This window comes from Larimichthys crocea, chromosome XVII (assembly GCF_000972845.2).
Source record: "Larimichthys crocea isolate SSNF chromosome XVII, L_crocea_2.0, whole genome shotgun sequence".
Lineage (NCBI taxonomy): Eukaryota > Metazoa > Chordata > Actinopteri > Sciaenidae > Larimichthys > Larimichthys crocea.
In genome coordinates this window covers 19,057,030-19,074,069 of record NC_040027.1, presented here as the reverse complement: position 1 = coordinate 19,074,069, position 17,040 = coordinate 19,057,030, and the positions used below count along the sequence as shown (strand labels likewise).

General features: G+C 42.9%; 1 protein-coding gene across 4 annotated transcripts in view; it reads left to right on the top strand.

Moving 5' to 3' along the window:
• tle5 (TLE family member 5, transcriptional modulator) overlaps positions 1-14,070 on the top strand; it is a 37,102-nt gene extending 23,032 nt beyond the window's left edge. The window contains exons 4-7 of one of the 4 annotated variants that reach the window (XM_010736814.3): positions 2,225-2,269; positions 7,338-7,400; positions 8,231-8,305; positions 10,301-14,070. In XM_010736814.3, the coding sequence (XP_010735116.1) occupies positions 2,225-2,269; positions 7,338-7,400; positions 8,231-8,305; positions 10,301-10,525 (408 nt within the window). In that variant the 3' untranslated portion in view covers positions 10,526-14,070. Of the gene's footprint in view, positions 1-2,224; positions 2,270-7,337; positions 7,401-8,230; positions 8,306-10,297 lie in introns of all 4 variants that reach the window. The other 3 variants (XM_010736813.3, XM_027290005.1, XM_019274364.2) reach the window with 3 other exon arrangements.
• The last annotated feature ends 2,970 nt before the right edge of the window (positions 14,071-17,040 follow it).

The window sequence follows — 17,040 nt, the reverse complement described above, 5'->3', positions numbered from 1 at the left end:
TATCGTGACAATGTAAGGAAAGGGAAATTAAGGGCATTCAGCTGTTTTGATTTTGCTCCCCGAGCTATCGACATTTAGCTTTTTAAAGAACACGGCTTTGCTTCTACTCGATGAGTCAGTGCGTGCATGTGCCAAATTAAGACACTGAAAGAAACCAGACAATGATGCAAACATTGATTTATTGAAAGTTTGATGGGTGGTTCAAGCTGTAGGATTTAACTTAAATCCCTTTTAAATGTTGTAGCACCACTTTGTCAAAGCCCAGGCTTTTTCATCAGCCTGCTCCTCGACGTGTTACCTATTGGCAAACATTACTGGCACAGGAAATGTGTAAGAGAAAACACAAAGCGGTCCAAGCAGACCAGTCACATATCCTGCTGAGTGGCTGTCATTACATTACATTACAAGGAGACACACAAAAGCTACTGTCACTTTTTATTAGAAATTCAAACTGTTTGAATGAGTGTAAAATTAAATATTCAATCTGTCATGATCTGAACAGTCCATGCTGCCTACTCCAGTGGAGGCAAAGGCTTAACTGGCCTTAATAAACATAAAATGAAGCTATGCTAAATGAACAATCATGGTACCCAACCACCTGAGCGCTAATGTTTCGAAGCATTTTGGATTTAAAACCACAGATGGAAAAAATCCCAAATCAAGGTGGCACCGCAACTGTCTACAGCATGATTATCTCCGGTGACAACAAATCTGGTGTCACCTGTCAGGATGTCAGTCAGTGAGGCAACAGAGGCAACACAACTGGAACATCAGTTCTGCTACATATTTCTGTTGCACAAAAATGAGAATGAAATACTGTGACGCATCAGTATAAGACAGGTATTGCTCTAAGTGTAATCAAATCAGGTAATCAAATCAGAAGAACCCTTGGCCACAGCGGCAAGGGACTAAGCTTTTGTACATGGGGCAGATGAGCAAAAGTGTTTTTTATATTTTCATCTAAAAGAGATTATTTTTTTTTTTTTTAGTCGAAACAGTCTTCAACTGAAAATGGTGCGATAAAATTAACTATGAATGCAATATGGCCTTCGCTCGCTTTCGCACATACAGACACACACTGTGCACATACACGCGCACGCTTTCAATTGCACTTCCACTCCATCAGTGGCAGGCCCACCTTTGTATCCCCCCCCCCCCTCCCACACACACACACACACAAACACACACACCCAAACACACACACCCACCCCTCACACACAAACTCCTCTAATAGCATATCAGGTTGCCCCACTCCCCCGGCCAGCGGCAGCACCTCCATTTCCCCAGCGCTGTAATTACTTTAGGGAGCTTCCGCGTGGGCCCGAGCAGCTACAGAAAAAAGGAGTGTGTGTGTGTGTATGTGTTTGTTTGGTGTGTGTGTGTGTGTGTGTGTGTGTGCGTGCACGCATGTGCATGTGCATTCACGTGCAAGGTAGTGTCAGTGTGAGATCGAACAGAAAACGACAGTGGTGTGTGTGTGGTGTGCGTGTGTGAGTGAGACCAAGCGTGAGACAGAAGTGTGTGTGTGTGCGTGTGTGTGTGTGTGTGTGTGTGTGTTGTTTGTTTTCCAGTGACAGAGCCAGTCCCCCTGCAGACAGAGTGGGTGATTAACAGGGTTGACGCCTAGAGGGTGGCCCTCTCATTAACACTGAACACACACACACACACACACACACACACACACACCACACACTTACAACAGAGGCTCTTTCTCTACTGTCTCCTTTTCTCTCTCAGTTCCTTTTCCTATTTGTTGCCGTGTGTCTGTTCTGCTCTTTGTGTGTGCATGCAGGCGTGTTTGTAGTAGAAATAGGTTTGTTTGTCATTATGTATCAAGTTAGGTTTAGCGTCTACATTACATTGACAATTTTAATTGTCAACCTGGGTTTTCATAACTACATTTTAGCTTCATGATTTTAAATCTTGAACACTGTGCCTCATATTTATCCACCTAGTTTGTAGCGAGCACCGTGCATGACGCACACTTTTGTTGTCTTTAACAACTCTAAGCAATCGCTAATTCAATCTTTTATTCTGTTAAGAATGGAAAAAAAAAAGAGTCAAATTTCCAATTACAGTGTTATCCAAATGCACATCACACACACAGTTCACACAAATGGTGCTTACTGCAATGTCAGCGACGAGCTCCTGTGTGGAGGATTTTCTGGGAACAGTTACAGCTTTTTGATGCTGTGTTGTAACGTTTTCCTCTCTCCCTTTCCAGTACTACGAGATGTCCTATGGGCTCAATATTGAGATGCACAAACAGGTGAGTCTACATTCTTTCTTTTTTTTAAAGATTATTTTTTTGGCCTTTTATGCCTTTATTGATAGTACAGCTGAAGATAGACAGGAAGCAGGGGGCAGAGAAAGGGGGACTGACACGCAGTAAATTAGCCGTCCGATGCGGGATTCGAACCGGGGCCAGCTGCAGCGAGGACTATAGCCTCCACACACGGGGCGGCCGCTTAACCCACTACGCTACCGACAGCCCCCATTCTTTCTTTTTTTAATGTTTTCATCACATTACATATAAAAACTGTTGTCTGCCTGCAAATTGCACCGCAGTCTTCTGGCGTGTTTATAGTGGTTATGTTGCTGTAGTTGATAATAGCTGATGCTCTGTTGTCCTCGTACTCTGTGTGCTCGTGTACATTTGTGTGTGCAGTGCATTAAGTGATGGTACATTCCTATCATTCCTATTGATCTCCTGGATCATGTAACTACACACTGGGGTTATGTTATGGCCATCAGAAATACTTCTGAGGGAACATTTTGCTGTGGAAAATGGCTTTGAATACTACAGTGGCCATGACACTGTTGCTAGGGAAGGGAAGTCTGAGTGAAACATTGCTTTTTTCACTAAACTTGGTGCTGACAGTCAGAAGATATTTACTACTTTGTTTTGCATAACTTCATGCTCCTACGCACCTGTCCTCTAGTTGTGCTTATGGGAAAAGGAGAAACAAACAATTTATGGTTGCAATCAGGAGAAAAAGCATCGTGTAATCTAACATTAATTTAGAGTAAAGAAGTGAGTTTTTCTATTTGTTTTTTGTTGTTTTTTTACTTCTGCCCACCATTAGCGGTGCAAACAACATTTTAATCTTGGTAATTGGACAAAGTCTCAAGGCCTAGGAGTCCCTCATTGCAGTCTGTCATTGCAGTTGTTTGTTGTTCGTACTGATGGTACAACTGGGGAGAGTTTCATGGCCATCTAGACCTTGGAGGTGTTCCAGCTGTCAGTCAGCAAACGTTGGAGGAAAAAAAGAAAGAAGACTTTTTAATACCAGAACCTTGAACGTCCAAAATAACTCCTCACGCTTTGTTATTCTGTTGATGCGGACACAGCTGTGCATTCCCAACGCCGTTCCCCCGCTGTGCACCTGCAGCTCGTTGATTGGCAGGTGTGAATTGCAGAGATAATCTCCCATCACTTTGGGAGTGTTCTGAGACATTTGAATGATGTCACCTGAGGGTGTGTTAAAATGCAGGCGCCGAGGGGTCTCGCCAAATCAGTTTCACCTCACTCTGTACAGCGTATTCCATGGTGATGGTGAGCACAGAAATGTGTGAATTTTATTATTTCCAAGTTTTGGAAAGTTCCGACCTCATACATTGTGAATATCGATGCGGCAACAAAAAAAAGAAAGTTTCATAGTGATAACTTTTGCAACAGCTCCATTATGAATCAGCAGAAAATCATAGGTGCAGCCTCTCCTTAAATCTCCCTGAAGTCCAGTGAAGATGGTGCAGTTGGAATCAGATGGCCATTTTAGAAAAAGAAAAGAAGAGGAAGCCCTCAATCAGGCAGGGGAGGGGTGGGAAGCCGATATCCATACATCAGTTTGTGTGGCTGAAGCTGGGGGAGTAATTTATGCTCAGCCTGTAGGAGGGAGAGAGTGATGGGCCTCCAAAGGGCCAGCCCTTATCTGTGACCTCGTCTGGCGCTGCCCGTCCACACAAACACACGCACCCTGTCTTATGATTGACGGCGCACACTGACAGCCATATTGGGAGAACCGAATATGCTTTGACAAATGGACGCACACACACACACGAACACAGAAGTAGCAGCTTCCGTGATTTAAAGACCTTCACATATATGCACCCACACAAACTCTGCGGTAGGAAGCACAAGATGAGCACTGTGATGCTGTGAAAACACACACACACACAAACACACACACACAAACTGTTACAGACACACACAAACACTGAGCTGTGTGTGTGCAGCTCATCGCACCCTTTATCTGACAGGGATGAAATTCACAGTCACGAGTGTGAGCTTGTGTGTGTGGGTTTTTTTTTTCTTCTTCGTGTGTGTATGTGATATTGTACATGTTCTCATGTGCTTTCCGATTGGCTGTCTGCAATTTTTTTTTTTTTTGTGTGTGTGTGTGGTGAGGGGGGGTTGAGACTGCATGCGTGTATGTGCATGCATGTGTCCTCATGTGTTAGGGCATATGCTCATATTTTTGTATGTGTGTGCGTTGGTAAGAAGTTGTGTGTTTCTGTTCATGTGTGCTCTTGTTGTGCTGCGCGTGTGTGTGTGTGTGTGTGTGTGTGTGTGTGTGTGCTCTCTTTGTGCACAGCATGAGTGGGTGCGGGGAGTCGCTAGTTCTATTAGAGAGTTGAAATTGAAGGGGATGTGTGGAAACGAGTGTCGAGGAGCATTCATGTCTAGGCCTATTGTGCACAAGCAGTCCCCCTCTCCTCCTCCTCCTCCTGCTCTTCTGCTCCTCCTCCTCCTCATCCTCCTCCCTCTCCACCTCTGTCTCTATTTCCCTCTTTTTTTCTCTCTCGCACTCTCACACATTCAATTGCTCCCTCTTGATCACTCTGTCCTACTCAATTCAAAAAATGCCTCTCCACTCTCTCCCTCTCTCTCTTTCCAGTCTCTTGTCTCCCCCCCCCCTCTCTGTTTTCTCTCTGCTTTTGTCTTGGTGAGGAGAAGCAAGGTTGAGTTGTGGATTGAACTGGGAATATGTTGAGAGAAGCAGCATTGTTGCGGGGTCTTCTTTGTCTTTCTATTGTTCTGTGTTCTCACCATGTTTTTCTTCCCCCGGCGTTTAATCTCTACGTCGTGTCCCACCTGACAACGCAACTCTTGCACCTATGTTTTGTTCACGTAGTATATTATGTAGACGCTTTCACCGTGCGCTTCTCTTGTCAAGTGGTTGTCATCACACATACTGTATAAACGTATTCATCTACGCTGAGATGACTTGTGTACAGTTAATCAATGTACAGAAATCAGCAACTATTTTAATAATTCACTATAATTTAAGTAATTTTAAAGCAAAAATTAAAGCTTGTTTTCCCCCCAGGTGAGCTGCTTTTCTCTGTATTATGTGATCGTAAGCTGAATATCAGTTGGTTTTGGACTTTATAGGAAGGTTTGATAGCCATTTTTCACTATTTGATGACTTCTTTGAGACCAGACAAATACTTCGAAGATAATCGGACAGATTCATTACAAGTCCAGCATACAGTGAAATTTCTTTGACTATGTGTCAGATTTTGTAAGTGTGCACAACATGCGTGTGGTTCAGATCCACTTGTGGCATTTGAAAGTGCAAGGAAGAAATGTTGTGGAATGTGAAAAATTGAAGTATGAAGTATCATGTCCTGTTGTATTCTTGGAGCGAAGCAGCAAACCAAGACACTCAAATATTAAAGCTGATTCAGGGACAAAAGCAGGACACCCAGAGGAAGTCTGTGAAATGTTAGGTTTGTTTAGGCTGCCTTCCACGCTTCCTTGACACACATTTTAAATCAACTGGAACACATTTTTGTCTCTGCGCTTGCTTTCCCTTTCGAGTCTACATTTTCAAATTAAATAAGATAAAGCTTATTTAAATTGGCATAAATCAGCAAAGACATATCCAACAACAACGATTTTAGTCTGTTGCAGATCCTGGACGTATTTGCCCAGTGTCCTCGCCCAGTTTTATTTTAGGTTTCAACACTCATCTGTGTTCCAGTGGCACTTGAGGAAAGCTAGAAAGAAGCAGAGTAAAATGTAAAGAGAGGACAAAAGAGAGAAAGACATGTTCTGGTAGAAAAAAGCTGAAGGAAAAGACACAGAGGATAATAGAGAGCAGAGATAAAAGAAGAGACAGAAGCTGGGTTGGGGGAAAAAAAAAGATAGAGAGACAGCGTAAAGGGCACTGAAAAAGAGGAAGAGCCATAGTTAGCATGGAGCGAGTCCCGCAGAGACATTTTAGAGAGACATTTTAGATATGTCAGGGAGTGTGTATGTGTAATGATGAGCGGATAGGAGTGAAGCGCTTGATGGGGAACTGTGCTCTGCATGCCTAATGACTGTTAGGAGGGCCCATCTCTCCTCATTGCGCCACGAATTACGCTCTAACACAATTACTGCTGCTTTGCATATCTCAGAAGGATTGGATGATTACCAACCAAATGTGATAATAGCCTAGACCTGTATGTGAGAAAGATAGGGAATATGCATGACAAGGAACGGTTGTGTGTGTGCGTGTGTGGGTGAATCTTTCTCTGTGTCTGTGTGTGTGTGTGTGTGTGTGTGTTTGTCCAAGAGTTTTTGAGAAAGAGTATTAAGTACAAGCAACTTAATTAATGAGGTGAATAAAAGGAGGCTGATATGTATGATGCGTGAGTTTGTGCTGCAAGATACGTGTGCCCTAGTTTATGGAGGTCATAGCAGCTAAATTTGTTTCATTATTTATTTGTGTTTTTGCTCCTGTGACATCTCGAAAATGTCCTCCAATGGATGAGCTTCAAACCCCGAACAGCACAGTTTTGGTTTTCCCCAGCCGTGCTGGCACGGCCAAATGAAGTCATTGATAATGCAACAAATCTAACAAGAATCACAGAGCTGTCAATCAAACACGCCCACGTAGTCCACCTGTGTGGGTGAGCTGTGTGTATGTTTTAACACATCAGCGAGCTACACTGTTCAACAGCTGACATGTTCCTACACTGCAACGAACGTGGGCATTGTAGTTTATTTTGAATCAGTCCCACGTACGTCGTTCCATTGTTGTGAATTCTCACTAGAGCACCAAATGTGTATTCATCCACATGTGAAAATAGTTCCCAACAAATACACTAATTGCTCCAGTTTGTGCAATGTTTTCTTAAGACTACAATGCCCTGCTTTTTTAGCCAAGTAGTTAGCCAAGGAACTAAAATTATATATCCGTGACCAATTTATCCTGAACAGGAATCGTGCCACAGATGTTGGAAATCATGGAGACTGTCTAACCCTATCACGAGATTTGTTGACAAAACCAAAAATGTACAATAACGCCAGTTTTCTCCTTTAAACTAAAGACGCTCTCTTTCCACAGGCTGAGATCGTGAAGAGATTGAACGGGATCTGCGCCCAAGTCCTCCCCTACCTGTCTCAGGAGGTAAGCGCACACATACACCGACGCGAGGACGTCACTAACCCTCTGACCCTCCGTCCTATTCCTTACATCCTGGAATGAGATCACCCTCATTCCTGCCTCATTACCTCCCCACCTCCATGACCCCTCGCTCAGCATCCCTCCCTCCTCTTCTCTCCTCTCCACCTCTCTCCTCCCGTCATTGATCATCGCTCGCTTCCCGTGTTCCTTTCCACCTCACTTTGGCTTTATTCCTCCCTCCCCCACTCTCCTGTGTCATATTCAATCTGTCCTCCCCAGCCTTCCTTCCCCCCTCCCTTTTTGACCTCCTCCTCCTCCTCCACTCCCTTTCTTCCCTTTCTCCTCCTCCATCTCCTGCACCGCCACCTCCTCCATCCTACTCCTCTTTTCCTTTTTATACGTGTGTGTGTGTGTGTGTGTGTGTGTGTGTGTGGCAGCATAATAAATGGTTGTGTGATTCAGATAAGCCATGCTCTTATCTGCCCACCAGGGCGTTGACCTCCACCCATTACAGCACACCCGCCAACCATCCATTCACGGGTGTCACACCAGGCTTTTGTGCGTGCGTGTCGGTGTGTGGGTGTGTATATATGACTGGATGAATAGCTGAATGCCCGGAGGGGGGGGATGCATCACCAGAGAGGGTTGTCGGGTCTCTGTTCGGTCTATTGATATTGATCTAACCTCTCCACCCCCTCCCACCCCGCCCCACCTCCCTAAACTCTCCTCCCCTTGTTTGTGTCTCGCTTTTATTGTCTCTCTCACTTTCCTTCCCTCGGGTCTCACCCCCCCACCCCTCCCCCACCCCCCCACCCCTCACCCACCATCTCCAGCACCAGCAGCAGGTCCTGGCGGCCATAGAGAGGGCCAAGCAGGTCACCCCCCCAGAGATGAACTCCATCATAAGGGTATGATGTTCCAGCCCCCAGCCTCGCGTCACAGTCTTGTGATGAAAAACACAATTACTGATCATTATCACTAATGCTATAGTTTACTGTAATGACCTTTTTAGTTATTGGATTATTCTTTGTGACACGAGTTGGACAGTTTATTCTCTCAATGTGGGGAAAAAAAACATTAGTATTGGTCATCATTCTCATAAATAAAATACAGTATACAGTACATAAAGTGACCAATTGAACAGGACTATAATAAACACCAGATTTATAAATTCTACTGAAGGTTTGTTAATTTTAAGAAGAAGTGCTGCACTGATTTAGTGTCGCACTTTTCAATAAATCTGGGAACTGGTGAGAGACAAATGAAAAAAAATAAAAAAGCAGCAGAGATATTCTGACCTTTAGTCTCCAGCACAGGTCAAGCCTCTCTTGATAAATGCACGCATCTTTCAAACTCCATACCTAAAGTTTTTTTGCGCAGGCTTCCTCTTTATAGATTTGTAGTCTCTGAACCTAAGCTGAGGTGACCCTGATGACATCACAATGACATCATCAGGGTTGTTTCCTCAGATTTAAGACACATTTTTGGCTGAAAGTTTATTTTGTTTGTTTTTTTACATTTATTTTCTTGGGTGTCGGTGTAGTTGTTAGTCCTATTCACAGGATAAATGGGACGATACCCTCGATCCTCCACTACATGGGCACAATTTTGATAATTAGAGTATAAAGTTTAGCTAGCTAAAATACTAAATCAATACACACGGTACTGCAATCCTTCATCTGTGTGGCTTTAATGTTAGCCAGCTGCACTTTATCATTATAAGACTTGTACCACTATCTTAGCTACTCCATCATTTTACCAGAGGTTTAGCATTAGCTAGCCGAGCCACTCCATCATTTCACTATGGGTCTAGTGTTAGCTAGCTTACCCACTCTATCACTGTGATGTATGATTCAAAGAGGTGCCTTGCCTTTGTCTTTGTGCCCGCTGCTTTAGATACAGAGCGTGGTCTCCTTAGGCCATTTTCTGGACTGGACCTGTTCTCCACAGTACAATTTGGTCAATTTTCTTATGCGTAACAATATCTTACTTTGATAATATCGTCAATATCGTACTTATACATACATACATACATACATACATACATACATACATACATACATACATACATACATACATACATACATACACATACACATACACATACACATACATATATACATGTGTGTGTGTGTGTGTGTGTGTGTGTGTGTGTGTGTGTGTGTGTGTGTGTGTGTGTGTGTGTGTGTGTGTGTGTGTGTGTGTGTGTGTGTGTATGTATGTATGTATGTATGTATAAGTACGATACATACACACACATTTTTTTATTTTTTTATTTTTTTTTTACAGTACCTGAAGGGCATAGAGAATTTGAGCTGTGGTTGTGAATGTTAAGCAGAGCCGTCGACTTTGTAGGTGCAGTCTGTGCAAACTGGGGCTGTTAGATACTGTTTATGAGAAGTCAGTCAGGATTGTCATAAAATCAACCCACTGATGTGAGTGTGTGTTCAACAGGGAGTGATAAAAATGCACAGGCTTGGCAGTAACAATTTTTTTCCCTCTACATTAAGATGAAATATATAGTGTGTGTATGTGTGTGTGTTTTTTTTTCTTACATGTATATTTTTCTGTTTTTATTTTAGACCATCTCTGTCCTTTTTCTCAGTTTTTTTGTGTTTGTTTTCTTCGGTTGCATGTATTGAAAATTGCATTTTATAAATAAGTTATGTGTGCGCTGCAGATTTTCCATCTCCTACCGAGCATGTATTTCAGCCTTCCATCTATCCTATTGTGCCTGAGCTATTAGTGCTGTGCCTCAGGGGTTATATATTAAACATAATTTGTGATGTATAATAGGTCTGTGCATTGCAGATTTTACATTTCCCTCAGTGTTTTGCAGTGATTTGTGTGCTGGATCTGTCCTGCTGTGTCTAAGTTGTGTCTGGTTGTCTTCCATGCAGCAGCAGCTCCAGGCTCACCAGCTGTCTCAGCTCCAGGGTCTGGCCCTGCCCATGACCCCTCTGCCGTTGGGCCTGAGCCAGCCAACCCTCCCTGCCGTTACCACCTCCTCCGGTCTCTTCTCCCTCTCCTCCCTGCTGGCCTCCCAAGCCCAGCTGGCCAAGGAGGAGAAAGCGTCACGTGACGGAGTTGACAGCCACCGCGAGGAGGACGGAGACAAGTCCGATTAGATTGTGTCCCCATTCAGCTCTGTTTTGATCCAGAGCCCTGAATCCCCAGATCTGAGCCCCCTTTGGCCTACAGCCTCTCCCCTGGTCTCCCTCTCTCTGACCTTAGCTAACATGGGCTTCAATCCCATCACCACAGTTCCAGCTACAGACCCCTAACCACCTCCCATTATTGGGAGAGCTTTGGCACCTGCTCCTCATGTCAGATTAGTCCAGATCTCTTCATATTTACCCATACTTGGATTGTTTCTTTATCTTTCCTTTCTGTGTCTTTTCTTCCAGACACAGCCTCTCCTTTTTGTATGTGATTAAGCTTCTGGGTTTTGTTGGGGTTTATTTTTTTTTATCAGGACTACTTTCTATTTCTGTTCCTTCCTGCCTTCCTGTCGCTCTGCCTCTCAGTTTTTATTCCTGTTTAGTTTCTGATTTTTTAAACATTTTTTCCCCCTCCATGTCTCTCCTCCTCTCCTCTTGCCTCTGTTCCAAACATGTCCTTGTTACACAGGACTGATCTGCGAGACTGAACACACCGTACTGGAGGTGTAAAAACAGGCTAAATGTTAAACACAGGGATTCTTTGGCAAGCCGTAAAACTTGTCAGACACAACACAGGATTCCTACAAACTTCACTTTCCTTAAGAGGTCTTACAGAGATCAGTAGTGTCGATATTTTTTTGGCAGTTTACATTGCATGCGTTCATTCCGAGCTAAAAGTTGGCTTTGAGTTTAAACTGTGGATTTTTATGGATCAGATCCGATCAAGTGTTTAAATAGTGCCATCATGCCATAGTTAGAGACACACTCCCTGACCGAAAACTGCTTTTAGAGCAGAATTGTTGTGATGAGAAGACATCTCCAGTTGACAAACTAGAGACTTTGTGTGTAATCCTAAATTTATATTGAAAAGGAAAAGCACCTTCTTAGAGCAATCTTCATGCTGAGAGCTGTCAAACTAGATAACAAACCCACTTTAGTAACTAATCCCCTCCTACTACTTACGATCCCAGCCTGACCCTGTGAGATACGTCAGATAAATCCACCCAGCACCTTAACTGAAAGGCAACATTTTCATTAGTAGTTAAATGAACAGAGATGGCACTTGACTCCTGCACCCTCCCACCACCTTTTTCTTCTTAAATATGCACTAATAATAGAGCAGGCACAGGGGGGGAGAGAGTGTGCATGTTGTGCGTTTGACAGCAGAGGGCAGTGTGTGTCTTTGAGCAGTCCTCACCGCTGCGTTCAGGCCCGAGCAAAACAAGGACAGGACAATGACAGAGTACAGGCTGTGTCAAAGGGGAATGACTTATTTATCCGCTCTCTGTGTACAAAGTTAATATGCAGAGGCTAGACTGGTGACATTAATCTCTGCATGCGGTCAGTCCCGGTCTCTCTCGTGATCCAGTTCTTGAGAAATAGTCTTTGGTCTATTTTAAAGAACGTCTTAGCGTGTAACTGTAACACACAACCGGACCCGTGCTTTTGATCCGTCTGTACATTCAGATTTAAATACTGTACATTTTGATTCACTGTACATATACAGGTCTGTCACAACACCACATTATACAGATGATTGAACACCTACCTAAATCAGTGCAGATCACATAGCTGAAGCACAAGCATCCTCCACAGCTGCTCTGATGAGTAATAAAACCAAACTCCCTCTCAGCCTCACAAGGCCCCGCACACCTACTTAGCTGTTTTCAATTATCTTGTTCGATTAGGCCTCTAGTCAGGTGGAAGTTGGAGAAGCGATGCTGGAAGTATTGCGGCGTCACAAAACTCTGACTGTGTTTTAAAATCTGTCACCAAATTGCCTCATTCAAAGGGGAATCCTACTGTACCACTACTTTAAAACACACACACCAAATAACGACAGAATCCCTAGTTTGATCCCAGCAGGAGAACTTTGTTGCAGTTGCTAATGCCCCATTTAATTACCCGGGTTTAATTACTTAACGATGAACTTTGGCTGACATGAGGCATCCATGTTCGTTTGGCTTTCAGGCACTTTCTGTATAATTAAGGGGCCAAGTCAGATATATCAAAATCAGTCCTAATTACCAATCGAAGTGTGTGTGTGTGTGGGAGATGTCTGTTAAAACACCCAAAGAGTGCTAAGAAGTCTAATCAGGCAACATGAGTGAAAATACCCGTGTGGGTGGAGTATGGGTATGTGTGGGGGCTCTAACGAGGGTAGTAGCAGCAAAGGTACCCTCAGTGGCACAAAGATTGTTTGATCGACTGTGAGTCGACGGTGGCAGCCTGTGTGAGTGTTGATTTGAAGTCAGCCTGTGTATGAACTTGTTTTATATAACCCCCCCCTCAAAACACAACACACACATATGGACAGACGCAGACACACACCCTTTCGTATCCTCCTCTCTGTTTCAATGGCTACGCGATGGCTATGAAGAGTTTCATTCTAAAATAAGTTGGAATGACGCAACCCAGAACGATCTTTGGCATGATGATGATGAAGCACATTCGGTCGTCGAAGTCATTCAGAAAAGATACTAGACCTACTGTTGCCGATGTTGGTGGGATACCTGTTGCTGTGTGTGTATGTGTGTATGCGAATACATAAACAAGGTGTGTATAAACAGATGTACAGGTTTGGCCGTCGTTTATAAACCACAGAGATAAAATGCGTTCCCGTTCTTACTCCAGCTAAAGCTATCATGCTACTCTGCTTGTGAAATAAGCTCGCAGCACATTGTCTCCCATCTAGCCACATACCGTATGTATCTAGCTACATACTGTACTTGTCGTAGTGTTATGCAGAGCGTGTAGACAAAGTGACACACAAACACACACACATATACATCAATGCATGTCTGCGGGGGAACCGAGATTGATTTCTTTCTCTTTTTTTTTTTTTCCTCAAAGAATGTTTGGTCCAAACTTTCTGTGATCAATGCACTTGTTTTTTTTTCCCTCTCTCTTCTTTGTTTTGAAATATTAATCAATATGAACTAGAACGAGAATTACAAAGCTGACGTTATAAACATACAAATGAAATTCTATGTATTTGTTAAAGTAGTTGGAGGCGCTCGCCTCTGTATACAGTTATACATAGAAAGCTTTATGTGTATATAGCTGCATCTTTTCTTGTCTGTCCTGGATGATTCTTGTGCTATTGTGTTACAAAACTGATGTGACACCAGGGGGGAAACTGCAGTACATTGACCTTCTTGCCCTTTGTCCCTTTTCTTCTTCTCTGAACCCCCCTACCCCCAATCCCCTTTAGTCCCCCACATCCTACCTTCCCAACTTTTTGCCCCCATAGTGTGAAGCATTGTAAGCGTTTTGAGCTTTGTAAAGGTCTTTTTTTAAATACTTATTTTGTGCATAATGTAAAACCTGAAAGTGTGTACTTTGGCAAAAAAAAAAAATGTTTTGTGTCTGAAATCATAGCTTCATTGAAACAACAAAAAAAAGAAACTATAAAAAAAAGTACAACAAACATTTACTATAAATAATATGAAATGTTCTGCAGTAAGGAAGGACTTCTGGTGCCTTACAAATAAAGTCAATCAAATCATAAAGACACTTTTCTGCTCTTCTGTGACTCTACTTGGATGTTTTAAAGTGTTAAACACACTCTCGCCCTTTGCAGGATCAGCTTTGACGAGGAATCTGAAATCTGAAAATGACTGGGAAACAAGACTGTCTGGGAAATCAGAAAAAAAAGTGCAAAATATTTATCATTTAGCGTCTATGATTAGCTTTTGATCATCACACACCTTCCTCAGCAGGGGAAGCTGCTGAGTTGAAAGAATCGTTGGAAGTTTTTACTAATGTACGTTGTTTAAACTTTTAATTATTTACTTCAATCTCAACCATTTGGAAAATAGTATAACATTTGTAGTTAATGAGGTAAAACATGCAAAACCACTGAAACAGACATTAAAATTGTCCCTTCACAGCTCGTGCTGCTATTGAACTGTTCTTGTACCACTTTTCAGAAAAACAGAAACCTTCTGTAAGAAAGCCTGTTTAGTTACAGAACATCTCAGTACTTTACATACAGTATTTTCTCTGGATTAGTGATCAACATGAGAGCACAAGAGTGTTTCAAACTTAGATTGATGCTAACTTGAGTGTATGCATCTTCCTAACATCAAGGTATAAATGAGAGCGTTCTCAGATGGTTTTACTGATCCATCCATCCGTTTTCTCTAACTACTTGTCCTTATCAGGGTCACAAGGGCTGGAGCCTATCCCAGCTGGCATTGGGCAAGAGGCCGGGTACACCCTGGACAAGTCGGCAGCTCATTACAGGGCACGTAGAGACAAACAACCATTCACACTCACACTGTCATTTGGCATGACATTAGACTGTGGAAGTCGAACTCCACACACAAACTACTGTCAGGTGACGGTGCTAAACACTACTTCACATATTAGATAAATAAATGCAGAATTTCGAAGAGGTTGTGCAGCCTTCTGACTTCCCGAGGGTCCCTGTAGTTCACAGCAGATCCACCAGGAGGAAGTGTTGATTTACGTTTACCAGCTGAGGTGAAACCAGCAGGTAATTGCTCTGAGGTATTCTCACGTATGCGTTCAGTGTTTGTGTCACATTGGACAGGGAGCTTCCTGTTCTTTTGGCTGCGTTGATGAACGTTTATCTATTCAGTGCCGCATGTACCCAGAATTGATGTGACATCTCGGAGACTGCGGATCACGGCTTGTTTGGCACGAGCACATAATCCTCATTTAGATGCTCTGTCTATTAAGACCTGAGACATAACTTGCTTTGTTGCATTCACACCTCATTCACTCACATGCACACTGATTGATGCACGGGCAGTAGATGTGTTTTTTTTGTTTGTTTTCCTGTGTGTGAATGACAGCACATCCTTTTTCACTGCCTCATCTATCTTCTAACTTTCTTTTTCTTCATGCAGGAGTGTGTGTGTGTCTGTATGTGTGTTCAGAGAGAGAGGGGAGAAAGAGGAAGGCTTGTGAAACCTCAGAGTTCCTGTGGTTGCAGCCCTCCTTCTTCTCTTTCCTCCCTTCCTCTCTCTTTCTCTCTCCCTATAGACAGCTCTGGATCTGACACTTGAATGAATATGAAAGTGGCCTATTTTTTTTCTCTTTCTGTCTGAGGATTCACACACTCCTCACAAGGAGCGACGCAGAGGCAGCAGAGTGGAGGTTTTCTCTCATCCGGTCTTTTTCTATAGAGCATATCAGAGCCTGTGGAAAAAAGATAAAGTGCCACAATTACACTCAAGTTGTTTAATTAGTGGCACCTTTAAGCATGACACTGATGATATTGTGTATTTTTCAACAAATCCAGTGAAAAGGCCTGAGACAATGAATCTATTCTACTAATATTTATTGCCTGATATTCTTCTGTGCCATAGACATCCACTGTTGTCCAAAAAAACAAAAACAAAAAAACTGGGACATGTCCCTTCATTGAAAAAAACACGAGTCCTGTGGTTTATTTTGAACACCATTCACACCAACCTGCCATGATAAATACTAAAGTACCAAATGTGTGTTAATCCGCATCTGAAAATAGTCCTTAATGTACTATTAAACCCAGTGTGAGTAACATTTGCTAAAACCCAAAAAGAAAAGAAGTCTATCTTTAGTCACAATATTTTAAAAGACATGGACTGACATCTTTTTGGTCATAATTGTTGTTATGTTGTTTATAGCTATGGTGTCATTTTAAGGGTATTTATTTCCTATGTTTTGGTAACCAACTTTTATTGATCAGGATCAGGATGGCAGCACTGTAATTTCCATGTTTTTATCCTTTAAGCTCAGATTCTGGCATGACACCGGCTCCATTCCCCATCAGCATGCATGCCTGTGGTACAAACACTAACACTCCCCCAGTGCTTTGAGCTTGCAGTCATCCCAGCTTACAAACGGAGCTAACAGCAGCTACAGTTGACAGCAGTTTACTTTACTGTCCACCATGAAACTATAAATCACAGAGAGTTGAGGCATTTTCTCCATAAAATATGATCCAGTTTCACCAAAATCAGTAAAAAAAAAAAAAAAGACATCTTTCACCTCTACACATCAGAGTTGCATCAAAATTATTTTATTGTATGGTATACATGTTGCACAATGTTGCTTACATGTCTGCAACCTGAGATGAGCGGTCACAAATAACCAAAACTTTGAGCTAATTCCACCTCGATCCCCACACAGCTTATTCTTCTCACTGTAACATATATCCAGTACCCCCCTCCCTCTCTGAATAATGGCGGTGTACTCAAACAGTCGGTGCCCTGCTCACTCTTTTCCCACCACGCACTTCACACCACTCACCTGAAAGCTGTGCTGTCGGCCTCCATCCATCCGTCCACCCACCTGTAGGCTCTGAGTATTAATGTCACTTCCCACTTCCTGCTGTGCTGAGCCTGCTGCTCTCCTCGCGGGGAGCGATGAGGTCAGACCCTAGACGCCGCATATCAGCGCTGCACATATTCACACTGTTGTTTTATAACCTTCTCAGTGTGAGTTGGCTGATTGAACTTCATTTTGAA